We start from the raw sequence: 27,152 nt of genomic DNA, 5'->3' as shown, positions 1-27,152 counted from the left end.
TCAGGGGTTGGCAAACTTTGGATCCTGGCCTGTCAGGGTAAGCCACTGGCGGGTCGGGACATTTTGTTTACCTGAAGCGTTCACAGGCACGGAGCCCCTCAGCTCCCAGTGGCCACAGTTTGCATGCCACTTTCCGGAGCTGCCTTTGGCTGGGAATGGCGAACCGCGGCCACAGGGAGCTGAGGGGCTCCGTACCTGCAGATGTTCCAGGTAAACAAAACAACAATGTATTAGATATTCAATTCAATGATTCCATAGAGTTTAAAATCATCAAATTTTGGTGTAGACCCATTTATAAGCTGACCCCCACTCTTTGATGCGTCACTTTGTTACCAAAACTATCCGGCTTATGAACAAATATATATGATATATCTTTGTAAATGCCTTTGCAAGTGATTAACATTACTTCAGAATTAGTGCTATAATAAATACAACAACAACATCATCTATTTGCAAACACAGGTAATAAGCATTTTGATGGTGACTACTGAGAAGAGTTGGAGAAAAGGATAGAAAATATGTATTTAAATAAAGCTAAACAGTCAACAAGAAAAAGTGGTCCATTAGGTTCGGGGCCAAATGCCCAATGTATAGACTATGCACCGAGCAGCAGCTACTAAATATTGTTAGAGCCAAAAAAAAAAAAAAAAAGCTGCTAATATACAAAGCTTCAAGCTAGCAGGAAGAGGCACAAGAATGGACATTCGGACAGAAAGTTTTGTTTCTAAAAAGGGTAAATCCAGGTAGCAGAGTTAGCTAGGTAGGTGAACACAGAACCCAACCATATTCAGGAACAGTCAAGTTTGGCACCAATGAAAAGTTCCACAGCTGAGTTTGGCTGCTGGAGCTAACCCTTTAAAATCCTGAGGTGGAGGAATTCCCACCCTTGTTCTTGTGTAGGAGCATGGACTCCAAGAATAAGGCTTTGTGACATCTGAATCTTTGGACAATGCATACAACTGGAAAATTTGATGGTCTGTGTACTTAAGGAGGCATAAAATATGTTATCAATGAATGCTTTCTCTTATAAGAATTTTCTAAATCCTGTTACCCAAAAATTGTTCATTATGGATTTAAATATATTGAATATTTTCACCACAAACCCCTCAAACTTAAATTCAGAGCAAATTCAACATTACAAGCATTCCGAATGTAGACGATACACTCTAATTTAACAAATATGACATAAGAAGCCTCTCAGACGCTTGACTAAGTTTACCTGATGATACTGTATAGATGGATCAAGTAGACAGTAATGAATTATTGTTGTGATGCCTTCTAACAGGGTAAGAATCATATCTGGTGGAGTAATTGACGCCATCCAAAGCGGCCTAAAATGCAACATTGAGTTTGTTGTGAATTTGCTCCACACAGCTAAGGAAACATTTAAATGTATGATCAAATTTGCAAAAAGAAAAAAAGTATATACATGCCTGCTATTGGATAATCCTGTTTCATATTTATACTGCTGAATTAAATTATCCAAATTCCTGCAAAGCTGGAGGGTTACAGAAACTACCACTCTTTGTAGAACTTTTCCCATGTAAGGCAGAGTAGAAGTGATCAGGCCAATCCACTGGGGGTGCATTTTACAGGCACAGTGTTGGTGTAAAGCTCTTATTACTGCACAGAGAAACATGCCTTGAGAGGTTATTGGCTGGGAGTGTAAATACTGAAGTGAAGTCATTGGCTGCTGTGGGTTAATCTGCTCTAAGTCAGTAATGACAAATTCAAAGCCTGTTTCGTTCTCCTCAGGCACAGTCATTACTCTATGTTCTAAGACAATTAGTCGCTGAAGCACTTTTAAGAGCTGTGACTGTAGAGTACTGCCACTGTCAAATTCATCCTCAGAAAAATTGATAAGGCTGTCTTCAGAGAAACCTTCTTCAATAACAACAATGTTTTTACCAGCTACCTTTTCACTGTGCCACTTCTGTGCACTAAAGATAGAAGATAGCAAACAGTGCAGGATCACTTTCTGAACCTTGCATTTGGATAACATGTCTGAAATAAAGCTAGGAAAGCCCTTTGCAGAACTTTCTATTACTTTCGCCAATTCAGAAAAGAGAAGTGTCAAAATTTCAATGCTCATCATCTGCATATTGCGGTTTCCTATTAGATCTTGCGGGGTTACCTTTACATGAGTTGGATAGTGGCTCCTCATATAGTATAAACATAGCGAGATAAGAATTTCTATGTACATAGAACTCCTGAAGTTATGGTTAGAGTCCACTGGAATGTGACTATAGAAGTCTTTGCCCATAACAGATATTCGATGCCTAGCTAAAAGATTTTGAAGCAAGGACAGCTGAGGAGTGTATACATTGTTGACACTGGTAGTAGAGATGGCATTTACAAAAGCAGAAGGATTTGTTTTCAAGATTGCTTTGATTGCAGAAAAAGCATATAATGTTCTTGAGGAATCATATAACTGGAGATAAAGCAACACATGTTGATATAATGGATGAATGTTAAAACTGGGAGATTTTCTTATTCCTGGAGACCCCACATCACTCTCTATTTCTGAAATTTCTCCCTCTCCACAGCTGTACCAATTCTCTAAATCAAGACCATCACTAAAGAAAATACTGGTTTGTTTAAGCTTTTCTGTTTGTGATTTTTTCTTGTCTTCATCTTTCCTTCTGGCTATTTTCACTTTGGGCTTTGCTCCTGGTTGCTTACCAGCCTCTTTAACAATAGTTTCTTTTTCTGACATTTTTTCTGGTAGTTTTCCTTTGAAGCTGAACTGAATACTACTGTGACTTCTTTGTCCAGATTTTGCATCTGTTGAACTGGAAGTAAGGTCAGAGGGGGCCTGAGGGCTTACTTCAATACAAGGTGATGAATCCATTAGCCTTTCAAGTCCAATCTCAGTCGAAGCAGATAATAACTGAGAATTGTCATTGCCAAACAAACTGTTCTTGCTGCTTTGAATATTTTGATCTTCACTTTTAGAAACCTCTTCAGAGTGATCTAAAGTACTGAATTTAGATGAAGCATCATCAGGATGCAGATCGTGTTTAACTGATTCGGTCTCCTCTCCAAGACCACTTACTACCTTGCATATCAAGTCAATAACCACCTGTTGCACAATTTCATCAGGTGAGTCTTCTCGCAATGTCTGAGAACTATTCTGAGCACCGAGGCTTTCTGCCTCCACCTCATAGCTCAGATTGTCTCCAGCAGATGACTGTGAACAGCCAGAGTCAGAACTCTGGAGTATTTCTATCTGATGGTCGGGAAGGTCAAAATCGGACACCACCATTGGAATAGTCTCACTGCTAGTACTTAACAAGGAAAGTCTGTCACTCAAAGGGTTGACTGTGAGACTGAAGTTCTCCATTTCATCCATGATAAGTTGTTTTTCACTGTTTTCTTTAGGTGTAATAAGTTGTCCTTGGCTTACAGGCATGTGAGAAAATGCTTTAAAAAGAAATCACAAAGAATAGTTATGGCCTATGAATAGTTTTTCTTTAGATTTTGAACTTCAGATATAAGCAGAAATAATAAAAACTTACATTTAAATACAATTATTATACTTTGCATCTTTCATCCTGAAAGATCGTAAAGCAACTTAAATGTCCATTTACTTACTGTATAAAGCAGAGCTTCACCCATCAATTAAATGATTAATAGGATAGCTTCAACTACTTCTAAAGTGGATAGGGGTGACTGTTTAAAAGCACAAAGCAAGTCTAAGACCTGGTCTACGCTGAGGGGGCGGGATCGATCTAAGATACACAACCTCAGCTACGAGAACAGCGTAGCTTAAGTCGACGTATCTTAGATCGAATTAAAATTACTTACTTCGGGTCCTTGCGGCGCTGGATCGATGGCCGCGGCTCCCCTTCAACTTTGCTTCTGCCTCTCGCACTGCTGGAGTTCAGCAGTCGATGGGAGAGCGATCAGGGATTGATTTATCATGTCTACACTACATTAGATAAATCAATCCTCGATAGATCGATCACTACCCGCTGATCCAGCGGATAGTGTAAACGTACCCTAAACCCCTGGTCTTTAGAGAGAGAGAGACAGAGGTCTCCAGCTGAGAAAGGTTATTCCTCAGAAGCCTGAAACCTCAAGTGGATGCCCTCAAGGAAGTGTAAAGGTGGTGGTGAAAGGTGCAGGCAACCTTGAAACTGTGACATATAGAAGGGAAAAGTTGTTTTAACTGTACTCCAAATATTTGGCATGCTGCAGAGTTGAACCCACAGAGGAGTTTTCACTGAGACTAAAAAAACTTTTGGAAAAAGAATATAATCATTACCAGGGGCCTAAATGCTGGCAGTTCTGAAAACTATTTAATATGCAAATCATGCAGTGTGTTTCTTCTGCCATCTGTTTCATGTTATATGGATAAAAATATATAAAATAGTGTATACATATTTAAATAAATAAAATGTTAGTTAATAAGAAATTTTTGAGGGGGTTAAATTGTACTTACCATCACCACAGCTAAATTTTTGCATGAAGTGCTTTTCAGTTTCTTCTTCAGGGTAGTGAGGAGACTTATTCCAGTAGCACTCAGCCTGAACTCGCTGCACAGAAACTCGCTGTGTTTTTGGGTGGAGTAGCAGTAGAAGCAAAGGTTCAAGTACTCTTGCAATGTCATGTCTTTGTAGTACTTGGTTTAACCATGCTTGCCCCACTGACCAGGTAGAACCATCTAAGCTGTTAAGACTGTCCAGCATGATGAACAAAGACCTGGTGAAAAAAAACAGGAATAAATTTAACATGTTGCTACAACACAATATAATCTATTTTAATCTAATTTATTATATTTGTCCACTGTCAATGAGCTTTCTTTGCTTTTTCTATCTCCATATGCAAGTGTACATCCTCTCTTTCACTCAAAATAATTAGCAAGCAACAACTTTCTTTATCTTTCATATATGTATGAGGAATGCTGAGATGTGTAATCAAACTCTACTCAGATTTTCAAAAAATTATATTGCTCTCTAAGTTTACACTGATGTGATTGCTATGATTCTTTATAACCTACGTATTGAGCAATAGTAACATATTAGTTTTGTTCAGATGAGTATCCCAGGACATACTTCCTACAGCTTGTTTCACACAAGTGGCATTTTGTTTGGAATCAATGAGAACCTCTTTTTCAAATTTTGTATCCAAAAGGTGAAATTTACATATTCTAACACAACAGAAAAGGAGACAGAAAAAACTAACAGTAAAGACAGATCAAAATAATAGAGGAATTCTCATTTACTGTGTTTGTACAGCATCTAGCACAATGAAGCCCTAACTTGGTTTCCCTTTAGGTGACACTGCAATATAAATAACAGCAACAATTTTACAAATCTGTAAATGAGGCTGCAGAGAAAATTAAATTATTTTTCATTATCTACAAGTGTTATCATCAAGGACTGAGAATAGAAATATAGCTTACAATAACACTCTTACTATTTTCATCATTTTCTGCCTTCCATCTCTTAGGTCTTGAGACCCCTTTCCAGGGGAGAAAATTAACAGCTGCCTTACCTCTCAGTTAATACACCGAGTAGCCCCTAATCATCTTTAACTTTTTTATGCCATTCTGTGGTACATATTCATCAGCTTTTCTACTGTGTGCACAGAATTTACCATCTTCTCTTCAGCAATGAGTAACAGAGGTAGCTCCAAATGAAATGCAAGATGAAATCCAACACTTCACTGTGCTGTCTCACAGTTGTAGGTAAAAGGTACAACATTCAAATTAATTTTCTTTCATCACATTCACACAAAGAAACTCTGTGTATGAGCACAATCCTATCTGAGAAAGGTGAGGCTAGTGATGGGGGTCTGGTGGGAAAATTTTTGAACACAGATTTAAACAACAGAAACTGTGAAATTTACCAAAATTGATCGTGAATTTGATAAGGCCCTAATGATAACCAACCTGTCAAAGGAACGGCCAAAGGAAGAAGACTTATTAATATGAAGGTCCCTCGTGAGATGCCAAAGCACTGCAAACTTTGCATGAGCTTCCATCCTTGTTTTCTGTAAAACAAAACATACGTTAGATCAAATTGACTATGATTCCCCCAGTGAAAGGAAAGCCAGACAAGAATGAAAATTATATTAAAATATTACAAACACATTAAAAGAATCACTAATTTCTGTTCACTGTGCAGTCAGTTCTATTTATCTGAATGCTTAAAAAGACACTACCACGTTTTTAGACCCATAATTGTAATTATCTTGAAAGGTGTTTATTTCCCCCTTACAGAGCTTGATTTTCTAATTCCCCGAGTTTAATATGAAAAGGAATTCATGTTACCAATCTCCTTCTATTGATTTGAGAAAATAAGGAGTAAATATGACAGGTTCCCAATGTTTCAGAATATTCCAATCCCAATAAAATATAGGTAAATAAGTACACAAAAAATAAGTATATCTTATTAATATTTGGTCAGATGAACATTATGAAGAAATGGACACATGGTTTTAGTCAGATTCTCCATTTTCTCACTTTATCTAAAGATAATTCTTTATTACCAAGCCTGTGAGGCAAGAATAGATTGTCATTGCAAACAAACAAACAAAAACCCACCTATGTACAATTTTAAAAAATAAGAACATTTAATATCCAGGACAAATGCATTTCTTACAAGTGATAGAGAAGGTGACAGAAATAGAGAGTGATTAGGAGGACAGACGTGATGCTCAGCTTGTGAAAAAGACAGTAATCATTCTCATGGAAGAAGTACCGGTACTTAAAAATCATGGCATTGAAGACATCTAAACACAGTTAAGAGGGAAAAGAGAAGGGGCTGAAAACAGAACCATGAGGGACACAAAGAGGTCAGTATGAGGGGAATATAAAGAGTGTTATAAGAGGGCTTAATCTGAACATAAGTAAATTGTTAATAATTAATTAATTAGATGCCAGCAGACGGTGCTCAATAATATGTAGCATAGTTCCTGGGTTTTGTGGGATCAATAAAACTTGTGCACAGTTTGTGTAGATGATTTCCACTGGCTGCTCTTTATATAATGTTCTTAACATGGTGTCAAAATAAAAGTTTTTACTGCTTTAACTTTCTGTTGTGGCTGAGCAGAGGCACTCAGTGACATCAGTAATGACTCAAATATCCCATTACCTGCTATGGAACAAATACGTGGAGATGTCTATGAAAAATGGAGCTGCTTCAAACTGTGAAGTGGCTGCAGGACTGAACAAAGAAAGCATGGCAGGCAGAATGGCTACTCTGAATAAAGCAAGGGGTAAGGACTGCTTTGCTATATGTAAGCACTTGAAACTGGCAGATGAAGACAGGCAAGATGTAAATAAAATCTTAGATGCTTTAGAAAAATACTTGTGCCTAAAAAAATTATAATATGTGAGAAGTATATTTTCCATACATCTGATCAAAATGAAACTCAAAACTACAAACCAATACACAAACAAGCCGCACCAGTTAACCTTGTCATGTAACTCTGGCACACTCACAGACAAATTTATTAGAGATCATATAGCTGTAGGCATGAAAAATAATGGAATCAGAACAGATATGTTGCAACAAAGAAGACTGGAACTTAATGCTGCTGCTATCTACTGCAGCAGTGAATAAAACAAACACTTACAAATTTGAAAACATTAGAAAACGTGTAAGATATACGGCACCACACAAAATAATGGCCAACTCAGATTAAAAGAATAAAAAGAAGCATGGTCTGCAAAGAAAGGCAAGAAATATATATATTTTCAAGTCATCTGAGTGGTGCTAGATGTGGATTCAAGTCCGTCCTTTGAATCAGACAGAGACAAGATCTGAATTAATATCTTCTTTCTCCCAACAGAGTGCCTTAATCACCATGCAACAGAGTCGTTTTCATTCTCACTCTCTCTTTGATCCAATGAATAGTGGGGATTCATAGCTGGATCTTCCATATCCCAGGCAAGAGGCCTAACCAGTGGACTGACAGTTACAGCAGAGCACACACACACAAACACATACGACTTTCTGAAGCTAGCTCTGAAAAATGAAACTATGAGGTCAAATTTGTGGATGGTTTGGGTCGGCCAAAGCTGCATTTTTTAGCAAATAAACTATTCATCTGAATAAAATTGTCCACCTCTTTTATGATACTCTGAAACATGGCTAAGCAAGACAGACCAATATATTCTTGGAAATATAGTATACCTGATGTTGATTGATGACTCTCTGAATTATTCGGAAACAGATCCCTTAAATTCAACAACAGTTTCTCTCATTGAATGCTGTGAAGATCACTTTGCTTAGCATGAAATTCCAGATACTTATTAAAGATAATGAACCTCAGTTTGCTTGTCAGGAATTTGCACAATTTGCATCAGCAGAATTTGAACATATCACATCCTTTCTGCATCACAGCCAGTCTCAGGGCAAAGCAAAAGTAGCTGCCAAGATTACCAAGAAATTGCTAAGCAAGGCATACTGCGATAATGAAGACCCATGGACAGCAATAATGGATTGAAGAAATATACCAGTAGAAAGCCAGGGCAACAGTCCACCACACAATCTCATGTCACACCACACACTGATTACTGCCTGAAACAAATAAACTTTTGAAGCCAACAGTAGCAGAAACGGTAACAGAAAAATGAAAAAGTGTCAACAGCAAAACAAATACTACTATGACAGAGGTAGAAAAGAGCTCCCGGAACGTCTAATAGCACAGCCAGTATAAAGTTCAACCAGCACCTAAAGACAGAGACAAAGGATGGAAGGTAGGGACAAAGAGTAGCACCAAGGTTTGAAAGGATTAGATTTTTTAATCACTACATGTAGATTTCTCCATACACACACAAACAGAAAAAAACATATTTCCATTGATAAAGGAAGAGAAATGCTGCCTGAGAAATTTAAGAGTTTGATTTAAGGATATTTACTTTGTGCGTTTTGACGTGATGTTGACATATTGTGTTTTAATAGTTATAAAGTTTTGAATCTCAAGGTTTGTTTTATTAAAAATTATTGTCTGACCTTCCCTTCATAATTTCCTGCAACTCTGAAAGTTTAAACAGAGAAAAAATTGAGAGTATTTATTTTTAAACATCTCTATTATCCATAGACTTTTTTTAAAAAAATCTAATTCTGCCAAGTCTAATCATACTTGGTAGAATGCAGACAACTCTATAGCCCCAACTGTTATTTCCTACAAGCAACCAAGGACTAGTTGCTCTCAAGAGTTGACCCAGGTGAGTTTCAAACAAGGATGCAGATGCAGGGGAAACTGGCAACAATTGTGAGGTTAGTTCACCTACTAGCAGTGCACAGGAATTGGCAAAGTTAATGCCACAATATCTAACAGCACAGAAATCTCGTGAGGGCAAGTGGCAGGAGAAGAAAGGGATTCAGGGTTGAACCACATAAAGTGGAAGGGATGTAAGCTTGCTCAATCATTTGAAAGACTATATAGTTAACTGAAACTGCTCACTTTCTATTCTAGGAAAAGAGATCTCTATATATAAACAGTTAAATGAAAAAAGTGCCAAGATATAGTGATCAAGAACATGCAGAAAAGTTCTTGGGTTTTGCAGGAGTAATAATACTACTTGTGATGCACTGCAAATGGCGCTGATTGAGCTTTACATCAGTTCTTAAAGATCATCAAAGGAGATGCTGAATAAGTTATAAAGGCAGAATGAGAACCAGGAAGTCAGACTCACAGGAGCCTAGAGAGAAAGGTACCCAAAGTAGACAATGAGCCAATAATGTTAAAAGAAGCAGATGTATCAGATGTCTTATTAGAAGCCACTCAAGGTAAGAAGGTTGAGGACAGAAGAGACAGAGACCTCAAAACAACTAAAAAAAGAAAATGGATGGCAAGGATAGAAGAGACCAAAATCGAGTGGGCCCCAAAGGAAAATAAGTGAGGGGGTCTGTAAATAACTAAATGAAGAGAGGAGGGACCCAAGGCCACTGCCACCACTTTCAGGAGGAGTGACAAAAGATCTTCATGGAGGGCATGGCAATGAGAAAAGCTAAGTTGGAAAAAGAGTAACAAGTTTTGAGAAGAGAAATGGAGACAGCAGAACATGCCAACAAACAGATCGCTTATCAAGGGATATTTATTGGAAAAGGAGCAGAAGTTATAGGGTTTGCTATAATGTTGGTCAGAATGCAACAAGAGAAGAGAGCAGGAGGAAGAGTGGGCCTAGACTGAGAGACAGCTACAAAGGGAAAGAGGAGGGGCGGAGGATGAGGTGGGAAGGAGGATGATTTATGTCTGGGACTCAGGTACTCGGAGCTCAGTTCAATTCCAAGCTTTACCACAGATTTCCGTATGATTTTGGTTATGTCATTAAATCTCTCTGCATCTTAACTCTCCATCTGAAAAATGGGGACAATAACACTCCCTCTCCCTTACAGAGGCATTGTGAGAATAAATTAATTAGTGGTTATGAAGTACTCAGACACTAAGATTTGTGAGAGTTCACAATTTTATAAACATGTTATAATTCTTTACATATCAGTGTGTATATATATTTGCATATATACATAAAATAGCTCAAACTGTCTTATGAGCTATCAAGTCCCTTACTCGCACATGTCACTCTATTACTACATTTCCTGATGGTTCCTTTAACTCACCTTTTAATAATCACACAAACAGGAGGGAAGATTTACCTTGTCTCTGTGGGTCAGCTGCTGACTTATAACATCTTCACAAATGCTAGAAGATGGAACCAGGTTGTGTAACTGGTAAAAGAGCTCCACACTCTTCTGATGATGTTGAGGAGTTCCATCACTCAACTGGTCCCACAGAGTTAAAGCTACATGCTTTGTAAATGAAAATATATTTTAAGTCAATGAATATCTTGTATTTTTCTGAAAAATTACTAGCTTTACACAATGATAGGGACATATGCAGTGTCAGTGAAAAATATGAACAATTGGGGTAAATTATGTGATTATGCATTGCTTATATCGCTACAAAAAAGCCAAAAAGCACTGCAATACTCTACTGTATAAAGTTCCATAAAACTTCACCATGAGGATGCAGTACTTAATAGTTTACTTATGTAAAAACAGAATATTTCAATACTATGATAATTAACTACTTACTACAGAATATTCTTTTGCTGAGGATTTCTGATGACTCCTAAATCACAAGAGTGGAGCTAATGTAATTTGTCTCCAGAATTCTATATCTAATATTGCAATTATAATGTAAAATTAAAATGTTTCTTTTGTAAATAATTTAAAAAACAGTTCACACTCTATAAGTCATTAGAAAGGTTGTCAAGTGATTAAAAATTAATCGTGATTATTGCCCGATTAAAAACATTAATCGCGATTACTCGCACTGTTAAAAAATAATAGAATACCATTTATTTAAATATTTTTGGATGTTTTCTACACTTTCAAATACAACACAGAATACAAAGTGTACAGTGCTCACTTTATATTTAGTTTTTATTACAAATGTTTGCACTGTAAAAAAGAAACTTAAATTCACCTCATTGAAGTAGTGTAGTGCAATCTCTATCATGAAAGTTGAACTTACAAATGTAGAATTATGTAAAAAAGAATAACTGAACTTAACAATAAAACAAGGCTCTAAAGTTTTACCTACAAGTCCACTCAGTCCTACTTCTTGTTCAGCCAAACGTTCAAACAAGCATTCAGTGTTGGGGGATGACAAGACACAGGAGGGGGGAAGTAAGCAATGACTTGTGCAGGAGAAGGGCCTGGGAGGACAGGGAGTGACAATGGAGAGGAGCAAGCAATAATTTGTGCAGGAGGAGGGTGAGGAAGGTGTCCTGCTGCTACATCTGGAAGGGTGGTTTCTGGTACTGCACTCGCCAGGCTCACCTCCTTTTACTAAGTTCGGTGAGCTCCCTTCAGCTGAGTGAGCCCTTGTTTGCAAGGGAGGGTGGATTTTACCTCAGGGACTCATCACACTGCAGGGAAGGAGAGGCTGGTGCAGGGAGGTGGAGCTCGCCAGGCCCATGTTCTCTGTGGGATAGCCCCGGAGCAAGCAGCCAGCTAGCATCAAAAGGGTACAATGCAGGGAAGCTGGTCCTAGGAGTGAGGGGCCGGCCGTGAACAATAGGGCCTGGGCTGGCTAGGGTGACCATACGTCCCTTTTTGGCCAGGCCAGTCCCCTTTTTCAGCTCTGTCCCGCCCGTCCCTATTTTTTTGCCAAAACGAGGCATTTGTTCCAGCTGCAAGGGAGAGCAGACAGTGGCAGCTGCTGCCTTGGGATCAGCAGAAGGCAGCACTGCCCACCAGCAGGAAAGTTTGCTGCTGGCAGGCAGTGCTGGCTTCAGAGCTGACCCCTGGGTGGCGGGGGATTAGTTTCAGCCGGAGTAGGCGCAGAGCTCGGAGGAGGCAGGGAGGAGAGGAGATCAGCCTCAGCTGGGGGAGGAGTGGAGCTCATGGGAGGGGTAGCCCCCGCTGCAGGCAGCACAGGACTTAGCCCCAGATGCGGGTGGCACAGGGGGGGAAGGGAGGTGACCCCATTCCCGGGAGGCATGGGGAGGGCAGCTTGGACGAGCTCTGCAGGGGGTGGGCAGCTCTGGCAAGCCCCTGACCGTCCTGTTTTTACTTTAAAAAATATGGTCACCCTGGGGGGAGGTAGGAGTGTGTGTTAAGATCTCTACTCCTCCACTGGAGCTGAGATAAGAACCATGTCTTTCTCTAGCCCATTGTTTCTCAGACTATTGAACTGGTGACCCCTTTCACATAGCAAGCCTCTGAGTGCAACCTCCCTTATAAATTAAAAACACTTGTTAGTATATTTAACCCCATTATAAACGCTGGAGGCAAAGCAGGGTTTGGGGCAGAGGCTGACAGCTCGCGATCCCCCATGTAAGAACCTCACGACCCCTTGAGGGGTCCCAACCCCCAGTTTGAAAAGCCCTGCTCTAGTCTCTTCTCTTCCCACCCTCAGGTGGCAGCCTGTATTACCAAGCCTGACCAGACATAGGTTTTCTGGAGCAGCTCATGCTGCCCTCCTGCCCAGAGGATCTGCGATTAAAGCGTGTTAATAAAATTAACACATTGATTGTGCTGTGCCTTAATTGGACACGTTAACAACAGTTAATTGACAGCCCTAGTCATTAGTATTACTTGTTTTTATTAAACCCTTATTTACCCGGAACATTTTCCCTCAGTTTCATGTCTTGGCTACCTCTCACATCATCTTAGTCTAGTAACTCACGACTTTCATTTATATTTCCAAAAGACCAATTCAAATCAGCTGTTTATATCTATATTGTGTGGAACAACTTTAGTAGTAGTGGCAAAATATTTTAATTTAAACTGTACAACATAAAATAGCAATTGTCATATCATCCAGTAAGGAAGTTTTATTCCATAACCTAAGAAAGTACAAGAAGGGCAAGGCTGTTGATACAGACTTGGAAAGAAAGTATGTCTTCTTGCTGCTGGAAATACAGTCTAAAGATTAAATAAATGCCTGGGCTGTAAGATGATTACTGTACCTTGAAAAAATCTGTCTTTTCAACCATGTATCTCAGGTTGCCTTGAGTAAGAGGAGGTCTGATAACTACAGCAACTCTTCCTTGGTTTGGACTTAGGGGCTGTGCAGTTTCCACACTGTTTAGGTTTTCTCCAGTGACAACAGCAACAGATTGAGTCAATCCAACCAAGTCCATTACAAGAGAAATAGCAATACCTTGAATGCTAAAATCACTTGCTTGTCTACAAGCATTCATAAGAGTCTGAAGCCACAGTGGAGGCTGTACTTGTTCACAGTCTGAAATGAAAACAAAATAAATATTTTCCATTACAAGTGAAACTGTTGTATTGCAATTAATTTTAATTCTGTTCTGCATACCTACTATACCTCACAACCTATAGTAAATCAACTCTGCAGTATCTTTTAACATCTATATTTGTAAACCAATCTTGTAATACTTATGTGAGAAAATGATTTGTACTGTCAATAATTCTCTTTATTTTTAATAATGTTGGTATCTAAAAAAGAATTCAAGCACCATAATGCCATATTTCCTTTTTAAATTATGTAAAATTTAACAAACAAAAATGCATATTAACAAATTATAAATGTGATAGTATTATACTAATTTATATAGCACCAGAAGATGTACATGGCATTTTACATTTAGCCAATGTGCCAAACAAACATAATCCACAAAAAAGACAATAGAAGATACAACTCACAGAACAGCAAGGTCATTTTCTTATGGTAAGAATAAACACACAATAAGCTCTTATGTACTATATTTTTTCTTCTATTCTACAAATTGTCCTGCTTTCAACACGACACTGCATTACATCCCAATATATTTACAAATGTGTAAAAGTCCACAAGTAGCCAGTCCTAACACCGCTAAGTCAGTTTCAGTATCTCAGTTCTTAAGAGAAAAGTGTATTATGACCTTTGACATAAAAACTGAATAAAAAGGGAAGAAGAGAAAACATATTCTTTGCAATTTTAGCTCAAAAATAGGTGGGTTGAATGTATTTCACACCTTCTGGAGAGGACTATATTCCTATAATATGCTAGAGTATTGCTTTTATTTCTTCTCCTGACATTACTACTATCTTCAGGAAATTATCAGGAAAGAAACAATGAAATATAAAATCTTGGAACTTAATATTTTGTTCCAGAAATAACTTCATGGTTTATTTTGTCAATGTCCACTAAATTTACACAAAAAACTTACTGCAATACAATGCAAAGTTCATAATGTGAATTGGACTCAAGTAAAAACCTCTTCAGAAACTGAGCATTAAGCCAGATTTTACACAAATGTATATATATTTACCTACTCACATTCTCCCTTCATTATCGTGAAGTGCTTATGAGCTAATTCAATTTAAACGAAATGGAAGGATAAACAAAAATAGGTCTGCAAATAAGTTTGTAACTAGGATCCTTGATTTCAAAAGGGCAAACTCTAAAAAATTAAGAGAATTAGTTAGGGAAGTGGATTAGCCTGAAGAACTCAAGGATCTGAATGTGGAGGAGGATTGGAATTACTTTAAACTAAAGTTGCAGAAGCTATTTGAAGCCTAGTTATCAGAGGGGTAGCCATGTTAGTCTTGATCTGTAAAAAGCAACAAAGAGTCCTTATGCTCCAATATATCTGTTAGTCTTTAAGGTTCCACAGGACTCTTTGTTGCTTTTTATTTGAAGCTTGTATCCCAAGCAAGGCAACAAATTTGTTGGGAAGGATTGCAACTAAAGCAAGCATCTCAAGGACAAATGGATATATGCTGGCCATCAACAAGGTTAGGCTGGAAATTAAACAAAGGTTTCTAACCATCAGCAGAGTGAAGTTCTGGAACAGCCTTTGGTGGGGAGCAAAAAACCTAACTGGCTTCAAGGCTGAGCTTGATAAGTTTATAGAGGGGATGGGATAATGAGATTGCCTACAATGGCCTGTGGGCCATCTGTGACTGCCAGTAGCAAATATCTCCAATGGCCAGAGATATAGGTGCCAACTTCCAGATTTCCCGGGGGGCGCTTGACCCCCTGCTCCTTCCTAGACCCCACCCCCACTCCACCCCTTCTCCCAGTGCCCCACCCCCACCTCACATCTTCCCACCCCTGCTCCACCCCCTTCACCCCGAGGGTACCCCCTAGTCAACCTGTGCCTCTCCATAGTGGGGAGGAGGGGGCACGAATAAAAGGGCAAGTCATGTGTTTTAAAAAACTAGGGGTTTTAAAAAGCCGAAAAAAAATCAAGGACAATATCTGTTTTCCTTCAAAATTTGTTGTGGTTTTTTGTTTAACTGAAAAGCTGAAATTAGTCTGCCAAAACCTGAACATGGTTTGGGGTTTCAGAAGCGTGGGGCCAAATATTTGCTGCTTGCTGTGTTTGTTTAAAGAAACAATAAAAAAATTCTGCTTAAAAAAAATCCAAAACTTTTGAACCATCTCAGCTTGTGACCAAATGCTTGAGCCCATCCAGTCAGAGATTTTTCCAGGTTTGATACTCTGCTGGCTTCCTTGACTCACATTTGTCTCCATAACTTGGGGTTATTTAGCTTAGAAGAGAGGTCGGAAACCTTTCAGAAGTGGTGTGCCGAGTCTTCATTTATTCACTAAGTTTCACGGCCAGTAATACATTTTTAACATTTTAGAAGGTCTCTTTCTGTAAGTCTAAATATATAACTAAACTATTGTTGTATGGAAAGTAAATAAGTTTTTAAAATGTTTAAGAACTTCATTAAAATTAAATTAAAATGCAGAGCCCCCGTGACCGGTGGCACGACCCAGGTAGTTGAGTGCACTGAAAATCGCTTGCATGCCATCTTCGGCACACATGCCATAGGTTGCCTACCCCTGGCTTAGAACATAGAAAATAAGAATGGCATACTAGGTCAGAGCAAAGAATCCATCCACCCAGTATTCTGTCTACTGACAGTGCCAATGCAAAGTGCCCCAAAGGGAGTGAACCTAACAGGTAAATGAATCAAGTGATCTCTCTCCTGCCATCCATCTCACCCTCTGACAAACAGAGGCTAGGGAACACATTCCTTACCTTATTGGCTAATACCCATTAATGGACTTAACCTCATGAGTATCTGTTTCCTAGAGACTGGCTCCATGGAGTTCTCTCACAAATTGGAGACGGTTACTGTGGGTTAGCTCTTTAGTATAGTTATGTACATACTCCACGAACTGAGCATTGAGCTTGTTCCAGAATCTGGGATGGACTATGTTGTGCAAACGCTCCAAAATAGCACATGCATGTTGAATGGAACAGGGTGCTTAAAATTTAATTAACCCAAGAGTTCTCAATGGGGGTCGGGACCCTCGGGGGGTCACGAGGTTATTACAGGGGCTGCAAAGCTGTCAGCCTCACCTTAACCCCGCTTTGCCTCTAGCATTTATAATAGTGTTAATATATAAAAAAGTGTTTTAATTTATAAGGGGGGTCACACTCAGAGATTTCTATGTGAAAGAGGTCACCAGTATAAAGTTTGAGAACCACTGATTAACCCCTCTGGAGCTTCGGGGAATGCCGGGGGGGGGGCGGGGGCTTGGTAGGGTTGGGAAGAAGGTACTGGTGGTGTAGGATATTGCTCTTCTCATGTGATCCCTCCCCCATGGAAAAAATAACAGCTTGGCTCTTTGTGTTAAATAGCTGTCTGCAAGCTGCAAACTGCTGAATGAGCTTTAGGATAGGAAAGGCTGTGCCACTCCAAACAGCCTGGCCATGCCCTCTAGCTGACTCCCACCCACTTCCTGCCCTCCAACTGCCTCCCTCAGAATCCTTGATCCATCCTGCTCCTTGTTCCCTCACCACCCACCCAAAACTCCCCCTCCAACCACCATCCCACCCCCCACCAACCCCTCCATTCCCTGTCCCGACTGCCCCAACCCCCAGCTGAATCCTGACAGATTCCCAGAAGGCCCACGATCCAATCCCCATTCCCTGTCCCGATAGCCCCCCCAGAACCTCTGCCCTCTCCCTGTGCCCTGACTGTCCCCGGGACTCTCTGCCCCTTATCCAACTCCCTACCCCCCGATCTCCTGCCATGCTGCTTACCCCCGCCTCCCTCTTCTCCTGGAGCCTCAGCACGCCGTGTCCAGGAGTGGCCCTGGACAGTGCTGCAGTGGCGTGGCTCCAGTGGGGCCCTGGAGCTTTCAGCCCCGCCCCCTTACCACGCAGCTCCGAGTAGGGCGGAGCTCAGGCCCCGCCAGAGCCATGCCGCTTTAGCTTTGTCCAGGACCGCTCCTGTACGTGGAGCACTGAGGCTCTGGGGGATGAGGGAAGGTGGAGGCTGGGGCCGGAGCATTCTCTTGGGGGCCCCTGCGGGGCCCGGGGCAAATTGCTCCCCTCTCTGGGCGGCCCTGGGTCAGATTGGCAGAGACCCTGGGAGTTTTTTGCCTTTTTCCACAGCATGGGGCATGGGTCACTTGAAGGTTTAAGATAGAGTAAATGGTGAATTCTCTGTAACTTCAAGTCTTTAAATCATGATTTGAGGACTTCAGTATATTATACAATCAGGTAGGTGAGGTTCTGTGGCCTGCAATATGCAGGAGCTCAGACTAGATGACGACAATGGTCTTTCCTGGCCTTAAAGTCTATGAGTCTAACATAGAAATGCAGGGCTGGAAGAGAACTCGAGAAGTCATGTCCAGCCCCCTGTGCTAAGGCAGGAGTCAGTAAATCTAGACTACCCCAGACAGGTGTTTGTATAACCTGTTCTTAAAAACCTCCAGCGATGGTGTGATAAATAAAGGCGGGGAAGGTAACTCCCTCTAATGGACACCCAGCCAGCCAGTTAGCTGTAAAATCCATCTTGGTAGCTGTTGTTTACTTGCTTTACCTGTAAAGGGTTAAAAAGTCCCCAGAGTAAAGAAAAAAAATAGGGCACCTAATCAAAAGAGCCAATGGGAAGGCTAGAACTTTTTCAAATGGGGAAAGAAACTTTCCCTTTGTTTGTGGTTGTTCTCTGGGCTGCAGGTACACGGAGTAGCAATGCTATAAGCAGAAATGCTGTGTAAGGTTTGAACCTGGTATGAAAAATTGTCTTCCATATGTAGCAGGACTCATTGGGCTAGGGAATGTTTAGGTAGACACAATCAGGTTATTTTTTTTTATTTTGGCTTGTGGATCTCCTCTGTGCTAACCCCAGATGCTTCTGTTTGTTTGTAACCTTTAAGCTGAACCCCCAAGAAACTATTTTGGGTGCTTACTTTTTGGAATTGCTCTTTTAAAATCTAGCAAAAGCCTAAGTTTCAAGGTGTGTTTTCTTTCTTTTTGTTTTTAATAACATTTACCTTTTTTAAGAACAGGCTTGGATTTTTGGTGTCCTAAGAGGTTTGTGCATATGCTGTTTGATTAGCTGGGGGCAACAGCTGGGGGGGAGGAATGGGGGAGTGAAATGGCTTGAGGGTACCCCACAGGGAGGAAATCCCAAGTGCTCCTTCCTGGGTCCACGGGGGTCTTTTTTGCATTTGGGTGATGACAACATTTACTAAGCCAAGGTCAGAGAAAAGCTGTAACCTTGGGAGTTTAATACAAGCCTGGAGTGGCAAGTATTAATTTTTAGAATCCTTGCAGGTCCCCACTTTCAGCAGTCAGAGTGACAGAGTGTGGATTCAGCCTTGACAGATAGGGATTCTACAACCTCCATTAGAAGCCTGTTCCAGGGCTTAACTACCCTTAGAAAGTTTTTCTGAATATTTAATTACAAGACACAGTTTCTTTCCCATAAAATATCCTCTCACTTAACACCATGCAATGGTCTCTATCACAAGTCAAAACCAAAAAGCTATATTTAAACAATCTTAAGTTTCAAAGACGAATAAACAAAATCCCAGATGTCAGAGAGAAGGCATCATTTTAACTATAATGTAAATTTACGCCTAATTTTTCAGTTCAGTAACTCTACCTGTGAATTTTGTGAATGATGTCAGCTGCCACTTACAACCTTAATGTTAAACACTACATTACAACAGCAAAATAAATTTAGAAATAAACTCTTGGATAATGTAAATTTTACTGACCTGAAATTTATAAACTTACGGTTATACATTTGTTTCACAAGGGCATAAATATGGATAACAGTCTAAACTATTAAAAAGAGTTAAAGGCATGTTTGATGTAATCTTGTCACTATTCCACAAATCTATTCAATGTGCAAATACATTCCAAGGCACAAGAAAAGCACTAGTAACAAAGAACCCTGATGGATCCATGTATTATGTATTTCACACTTGTACAGAAGAATCTGGAAACTGGGTTGCACCCTAAGGTTCTTCCATGTAATATATATTCATTACTCAAAACAGACATGTATTTAAAAAAATCACATGAAAACATCAATTTTCTTATAACCGTATTAAAAATATTTTAGTTTCTAAAATGTAATCCAAGTCACAGAAGAAAAAAAAAATCTATGTCCCTACAAGGAACAACAAGCAACAATGTAAATATTCATATTTTCTAAAAAACAGTTTAAATTAAGAACTGAATATACTAGGGGAAAAAAAGGAGAAAGTAAGAAAATGTTACTTACCAAAATCAGATTTCTCAGGATGTGATTCTGATGTATGGTTCCCCTCTGCAATATAAACCGGAAAACTTGAACATTCAAGATATAGCTGACATGCAGCAATAAAGGCAGAAAGGTATTCTTTTGGCTTTTTATTTGTTTTTTTTCCTTTAGCATCTCCTTGTGATTCTCTATCCCATTTTGCAGGTTGTCCTTGCTCTCTACTAAGGTCCACTTGAAGCTCTGTTGCCAAGGGCTGAGACAAGGAATTACTCTGAATTATATACAAGTTGATAAATCTAGTTAAAAATTGTTGGACATACTCCAAGCAGCACTGCATTGCAGTCTTTTGGATCATCTTCCCACTTTGAGTTGCTGACCCCTGTGTAATTATGGAAGGAGGGTGTACAATGGTTTCCTCAGATCCCACAGTTGATGCTGTCTCAGTCTCTGAGGATGTGCTACCTATAATAGGGATACCAGGTGCTCCATGGCCTTCGCTCAATGCTCTGTCAATGTCATCAGCTGTATCTGCCTGGTACTGTACAAACTCAGTAAATCCACTTTCTGATGATCGACTACTTGGAGGATTTTCACCATCTTCGAATACATCATGAGGATTTTCAAGTGAAAATGATGGCATCTAGTTGAGATGAAAGTACAGATAACTACAGATTAAACAGTAAAAATGAATGTCACTAATAGTGATAAAAGATCATTAACTTCTTTCCTATTTTGAAAAGAATGGCAGTTCTGAGTTCTGTTTAGGGTTGCCAATTTTCGTTGGACACATTCCTGGAGGTTTCATTACATGACATAATCTTTAATAAGAGATTAATTGTGAATTCCTGAAGACTCCAGGCCAATCCTGGAAGATTGGCAACCCTAGTTCTGTTCTATTATAAAGTTTTAAATTATGTGTTATATACTTTTATTGTTGATCCCTTCCATAAATTTTCCTGTCAAAATCAAGTTTTTAAAATTCCCAAAGAAGTATATTTACATGACATGTCAACTATCAGAGGAGATATCATTGTCTATCAACAGAAATATATGCATTTTAAGAAGATTTTAAACAAAATGATTTATATTTTAATATGCATCGAGCGAGAAGGGATCAACATGATAAAATTATAAGTCATTTGAAAAAAATCCTGAAATGTTAAAGAGAGTCGAAGACGAGCCACTAAAATTTACAGTCATTTTAGCTCTTCTTTTTTTAAAACGCTCGTTTAGACTTTAGCTCTTTTCTATTACTGGGTCCTCAAGGAAGGGTGTGAGTATGTTAAGTTAAGGTACTCACAATAGGAATGTTACCAGCAGGACTTTTGAAATTCTTTTACTGTTTTGCAGTTATAAATTTCATAGCATTTATTATTCTTTTGTTAATCTCAATAAAGTTTTTATCAATTTGGTATTGTCCTCAGTGTAAGTGTTTTTGCCAAGCACCCAGAGAGTCCTCTCCCGATACAGAACTCTCTGAGTTCTTGAACCCTGTAGTCTGAATTGGACAAGAACCTATAAATCTTCTGGTTGGATGTAATTAGTGGCAAGCAATAACAACTAACCCATCAAATTCAGGTCAACAGAGGAACTTGAGGAGACATACAATATTATACCAACAAATTCACCAGAAGAAGGTGGGTCAGGTTTTTGAAAGTGCTCAGCATTGGCCTAACATGAAATCACTAGTGAAATTTCCCACTGAGTATTTTGAAAATCCCACATTTTACACAAAATTAACAAAGAAGGAAAGTAATGCAAAGGAAATTAACAGATTACCTTTTTATCTTCCCATTCTTTGATGGAGCTGTTGTGTCCACTTGGAAGCTGCAGAGTACCATCGATACCTGAAGACAACAGCGGAGGTTGAACCTTACTAAGGATCTTTGAGCAGAGCCTGAGGGAATCAGTTAGTTCCAACAAGTGCAAAGTGTGGAGATGGCTTATCAATGCAGAAATCATTCTGAGCAACAACTGAGGCAGGTGTTCTGTTTGTATTTCAATGTAGGTCTCCTAACAAAAAGATAATAAAATTGAGAAAGTGTCTCATAAATCCCCAATAAAATGTATCTACTATATCTATACAGTAGAACCTTAGAGTTACTAACACCTTGGGAATAGAGGTTGTTCATAACTCTGAAATATTCATAACTCTGAACAAAACATTGTGGTTGTTCTTTCAAAAGTTTAAAACTGATCACTGATGTAAGACAACTTTGAAACTTCACTACACAGAAGAAAAATGCTGCGTTTAACCACCTTACTTTAAAAGAAACAAGCAGAGATACAATTTCCTTACCTTATCAATTTTTTTAAAAACTTTCCGTTTATATTTAACACAATACTGTACTGTATTCAGGGCCAGCGCTACCGTTTAGGCAGCCTAGGCAATCGCCTAGGGCGCCAGGATTATTCAGGGGGCGGCATTTTGACGGGGGGGCGGCAGGTGGCTCCGGTTGACCTGCCGCAGGCATGCCTGCAGAGGGTCCGTTGGTCCGCGGCTCCGGTGGAGCTGCCGCAGTCATGCCTGCGGACGGTCGGCTGCTCGCGCGGCTCCAGTGGACCGCCCCCAGACAAGACTGCGGCAGCTCTACTGGAGCCGCGGGATCAGCGCAGGAGACAGCGAAATGGCTGTGCACCTAGGGTGTGAGAAACCCTAGCGCCGGTCCTGACTGTATTTGCTTTTTTGGTTGTTGTTGTTGTCTCTGCTGCTGTCTGATTGCGTACTTCTGGTTCCAAATGAGATATGTAGTTGATCAGTCAGTTCGTAACTCTGAGGTTCAACTGTACAACTATCACATATTTAAATTTATTCTAAACTTCTTAACAATGCAAGTGGCAAATAAAATCTAGAAGTCCTCCAAGTCTGATATCCTATACATTAACTTTATGAAGGATAAAAGGGAATTGTTTTTCAGTATATTTTTAATCATTGAATATAGTCAGCATCTTCAGAATTTTAAATCTCCTTCATTTATACTACAAAGAGATTACAAAGAATTTTATAACATTGATAGGATTAAAAAATTAACCCTAATTCCCTTTGTATTTAAATTTTCTCAAAACAGAGATTTAAGAGTGAAAAGTATCAAATAATTAATAACTAAAGGAAAAACAGACTGAATACCATACCTGACACAGCACTCTCATACTTCTAGTAGGCTTTGAAATGAGAAAGCAAAATAATTGAGGAGAGAAGACAGGGAAAAAAAAGTTCTAGCAGTCTTCATCAAATAAACCAATGTCAATAGATAAAAGAAGATAAATATCTTACTGTGACATTCAGAACAATTAGCACCCAATGAATTGCATCATCTAACTATTAATCGTATAAAACCGCAAAGCAACAGGTTACATTTGTAACTAATACAATATAAATTTTAGAGAAGGAAAAGATGGGATAAAATTCAAAACAGAATTAGATGACAAACAAGCTAACAGAATTTGCAAGCTCATGCACCAGAAGAACATAAATACTGATTTGTTTATGTAATAAAATCCATCCAATTCACCCAAAACCTTTTTCACTTCTTCTAAAAGAATCTACCAATTTATGCTAAACTCACTTGTAGACAAGGTTTGCTTTCAAAAGTGCTTTATAATCAGAGTACAGAAGTATTGTCCTCATCTACCTACAAGCAATGAAGAAAGGAATTCTTACCAAAGAAACTATATCCAACAAAAAATCCACTAGTAGGCACAAATTGGTCAGGGGCAGCTCAGATGACTCATTACCACCTACAGGCCCAGTCTGAAGTCTAGCATGCAGTGTCCTCCTATGAAATTAAAATATGTTATTGTTGTTTGTTTACATAGGACACGATTAACTAACAAATTAATTCATACGTGCGTACGTCAAAGATGCTGCATAAGAACAAACTAGTAACCTTTTGTGGGTAGCTAATAGAAAAAAAAGCATTTGGCCCAGTTGTTCCTTCTTCAACAAACAGTGAATCAGTTTATAGATGACCACACAATTCTTATCTATCTGAAATACAAAGGAAGTTCAATATTTTATGACGGGCAGCCACACCATTGTGTGCTGTGACCCATCACATCTCATAAAATAAGCAAGGCTGGGCTATAGGAAATTGTTTTGATAAATCCATATATCTTCCCCTCACTTGGTGGTTGCCTGTTTTCTTTCATTCAGAAATTCAGAATCTGCTTAAAACACAACGAAATGGAAGAAATCCCCCTCCCCACCAAAGGTGAATATTACCAAATAGTAACCAATTTCATCTCAGTTTTCAGGAAACTCAGACTTTCAAGGAAGTTGCTATTATTCTGTGCCTCAGACTGGCAACTTTATCTATAGTGCTCTCAAAGTCCTAGTCTGACCATAGATTTCTTCTAATTAAAATTCCCACTGTGGGGAAAAATAGCTTTCCATGCAGAGTATCATCATGTAGCTGAAATTTAATACCCACTTATAAATAGTAATTAATTACATTCATATATTTATCCTTGAGAATCTCTCAAGGCTCCTTTTGCCATAATTCTGACTTAGTGGAGGTAGCATTGCCTTGAAAGGATATGAAGGACCAGTGAAAATACCTTCTAATTTTCTAAATGTTTTTGAAATTGGAACAAAGATCATGACTCAATGCCTAAAAAGAGGAACACCTGTAAGGAATGATCTCTCCAGGTCAGAGGACAGTAGTTTCTCAATCTCAGATCTGTACAGTATTTCGTAGAAGGGGGAAGAGTCCAAGCACTGTAAGCACATCTTTTGCTAGCCACACAGATTGTTGATCAGAGAGAAAAGTTTTCAAAACCCTTTGGAACACAGGCTAAGAGACCCAATAACTAACACCCACCCACACCCACACCCACTTCTAGCTAATCTTGTCAAGCATATCATATGCTACAAATAATGAATTTATAGGAGGATACCTTGATTACAGGGCCAGTAAGTGTGTACCAATCTACCCAAAACCTTTTCTTGTCACTTTTTCCAAAGGAATTTACTCATCCATGCTGAAGAAGCAGTGGCAGGAAGACAAGAGAGATCTGCAAAGATTGCTCTTACTAAAATCAAGTTATCAATCTCTTGATTATCCCCAGATCAAGAAAGGGAACTAAAAATCATCTGAATCTCAGAAATTAGACCTGGTCTACACTTCAAAGTTTTACCAGTTTAACTACTTTGGTTACAGGATGGGATTTTTTTTTTTTTAATTGAAATAGCTATACCGGTAAAAGTCCTAGTGCAGATACAGTTATATCAGTATAAAGTGACTTATATTGGTATACTTATTACCCTCCCCATGCAGGAGTAGCTATAACAGAACAAACTACCTTTATACTGATATAACTGCATCCACACTAGGGGGATTGCATTGCTTTAACTATACAGATGTAGTTAAACCAATACAAGTTTCTAGTATAGACAAGCCTTTGCAGATGGAGTACAACTATTAGTACATCCTGTCCACCTCCCTGGCAATACACAAACAAAAAAAGTGTAAAACCAACTTCAATTTTACATTTACAGCAATTAAATATAACTTACCTACAACATTCTTCAAACCAACGAGCAATGTAATCCCACATATAATAAGGCTCAAAGGAATTAAAGAGAAGATTGGCAGTTTTAATCAGCTCTGCAGTTTTCTTATTTTCCCTCAATTTGCTAAAGAAAATAAGAAGTAGTAGTACAATTTAATGTATATTACTATGCTGTGATTTAAGCGTTATGCAGAGGCATATCATTCTGAGCTTACTCATTGCAACGCTGATATTAACACACTGGTTCCCTCCCACTCCTTTAATGGGAGCTCTTCAGCTGGGCATGCACTATAGCTCTTTACATCATGTCCTTGCATGGTTGCCATACTTCTTGCCCATCCCACTTTGACTCAGATGTGTTTTCCCATTTTCTACTTATTTTTACTGGATCTGGGTTCCAATTTTCATTCTTATTTTTCTTTATTTTTTCTCCCCCTTCCCTATCCTCCTCCAACATTCTGTTTCCTTCTTTGTCTCCCTTTAATTGTCCTTTCCACCAGCTGCCTCTCCCTCTGACTCCACTCTCCTGGTCTCTCTACTGCCTTAGTTTTGCTCTCCTTTTTTCTCCTCCCTGATGGCTTCTCTTTCTCTGCCACTCCCATAATCCAGAGAGATCTGTACTAGATCTCTTTTGTTGTCTCTCTGTGTGTGCAAGAGCAGATCAGAGGCTCTCTAACCAGGTGTCTACCTCTGCAGCCTCCCAACTTCTGTTGCTTCATCAATGCAGCTTCTCTTCATGTTTTCAAAGACAAGTGACATAAGGGGAACCCACCTGCTGCTCCCTAGTTTCAGCCATATCTGGGAAGTGATTCTGCAGTGGGGGCAGGAGTGGATCACTTTCCCCACTCACACCATCTTCTTCTCTCTGCTGACACCTCACATAACTTCACCCACCAGCCTCCCACTCTCTCACTGCTTTTCTCATGAGTGCCAAACATGGGAAAGGGAGAGCTCTTAGAACTCTCTTCCTGCCCCTCCATGACACACAGCATTCACATGGAGTTCTGCATTCACAGCAGTAAATGTACATTTACAGTAAACAATTGCAAAATAGAGTGACTGATATCGGTACCTTTTTAGCACAGTAAATGTCATTAAAAAATAAATAAAACTACAGATGTCCACTCCATTATGTCCCAAGGAAAAGCTTCAATTGAGATCAATGAGAGCTTTGCCATTCCTTTCAGAGTAGCAGGCTCCTAGATATTGCTGCATATTTAACATGCATTCAGCAATAAACAGTATTTAAGTGCTGCTATTTATTAATGTTTATATTTAAAATGTAGCAGTATATTATTTTCTGTTCAAGAGGAAGCATATGTTATATTCTTTTCTTTGTACTCTACCTGCTTAGTTGTGTGTGATCTTTGCTGAAGGAAGGTTCCATCTGAAGATCCAGCTCAGCGTTGCATTGTGTATATAATGTTCTAAATACTTCAATCAATACATCTTCTAAGATTACAGGTCCTAAAATGACCACGAGAAATAGCTGCAATGACAACCTTGTAAAATTAAGGACATTCGAATGATCAGTACTGAACCCTAAACAAATCATTGACATTTACAGTTTCATTGACTAAAGCCACAAAGTTACTTTTACTCAGGTAACTTACAAAGCTGAACAGAAACCCACTTATACGTTGTGCATTCTTATGCATGGTAGAATTTAAAGCTATACATATTTTATACAATAATATTCTATTC

At 39.2% G+C, this 27,152-nt stretch overlaps 1 protein-coding gene across 1 annotated transcript in view; it reads right to left on the bottom strand.

Moving 5' to 3' along the window:
• Nucleotides 1-27,152, bottom strand: part of DOP1A (DOP1 leucine zipper like protein A) — a 96,342-nt gene that overhangs the window by 45,480 nt on the left and 23,710 nt on the right. The window contains exons 10-21 of the mRNA XM_075064558.1: nucleotides 26,795-26,915; nucleotides 25,453-25,572; nucleotides 23,599-23,713; nucleotides 23,070-23,099; nucleotides 21,717-21,950; nucleotides 19,959-20,577; nucleotides 13,436-13,710; nucleotides 10,614-10,766; nucleotides 5,897-5,997; nucleotides 4,445-4,704; nucleotides 1,434-3,423; nucleotides 1,220-1,331 (exon numbers count right to left, since the gene is read on the bottom strand). Coding sequence (XP_074920659.1) covers nucleotides 1,220-1,331; nucleotides 1,434-3,423; nucleotides 4,445-4,704; nucleotides 5,897-5,997; nucleotides 10,614-10,766; nucleotides 13,436-13,710; nucleotides 19,959-20,577; nucleotides 21,717-21,950; nucleotides 23,070-23,099; nucleotides 23,599-23,713; nucleotides 25,453-25,572; nucleotides 26,795-26,915 — 4,130 coding nt within the window. The remainder of the gene's footprint in view (nucleotides 1-1,219; nucleotides 1,332-1,433; nucleotides 3,424-4,444; nucleotides 4,705-5,896; nucleotides 5,998-10,613; nucleotides 10,767-13,435; nucleotides 13,711-19,958; nucleotides 20,578-21,716; nucleotides 21,951-23,069; nucleotides 23,100-23,598; nucleotides 23,714-25,452; nucleotides 25,573-26,794; nucleotides 26,916-27,152) is intronic.

Source organism: Chelonoidis abingdonii, chromosome 3 (genome assembly GCF_003597395.2).
Source record: "Chelonoidis abingdonii isolate Lonesome George chromosome 3, CheloAbing_2.0, whole genome shotgun sequence".
NCBI lineage: Eukaryota > Metazoa > Chordata > Testudines > Testudinidae > Chelonoidis > Chelonoidis abingdonii.
This window is presented reverse-complemented; position numbering and strand designations above follow the sequence as displayed.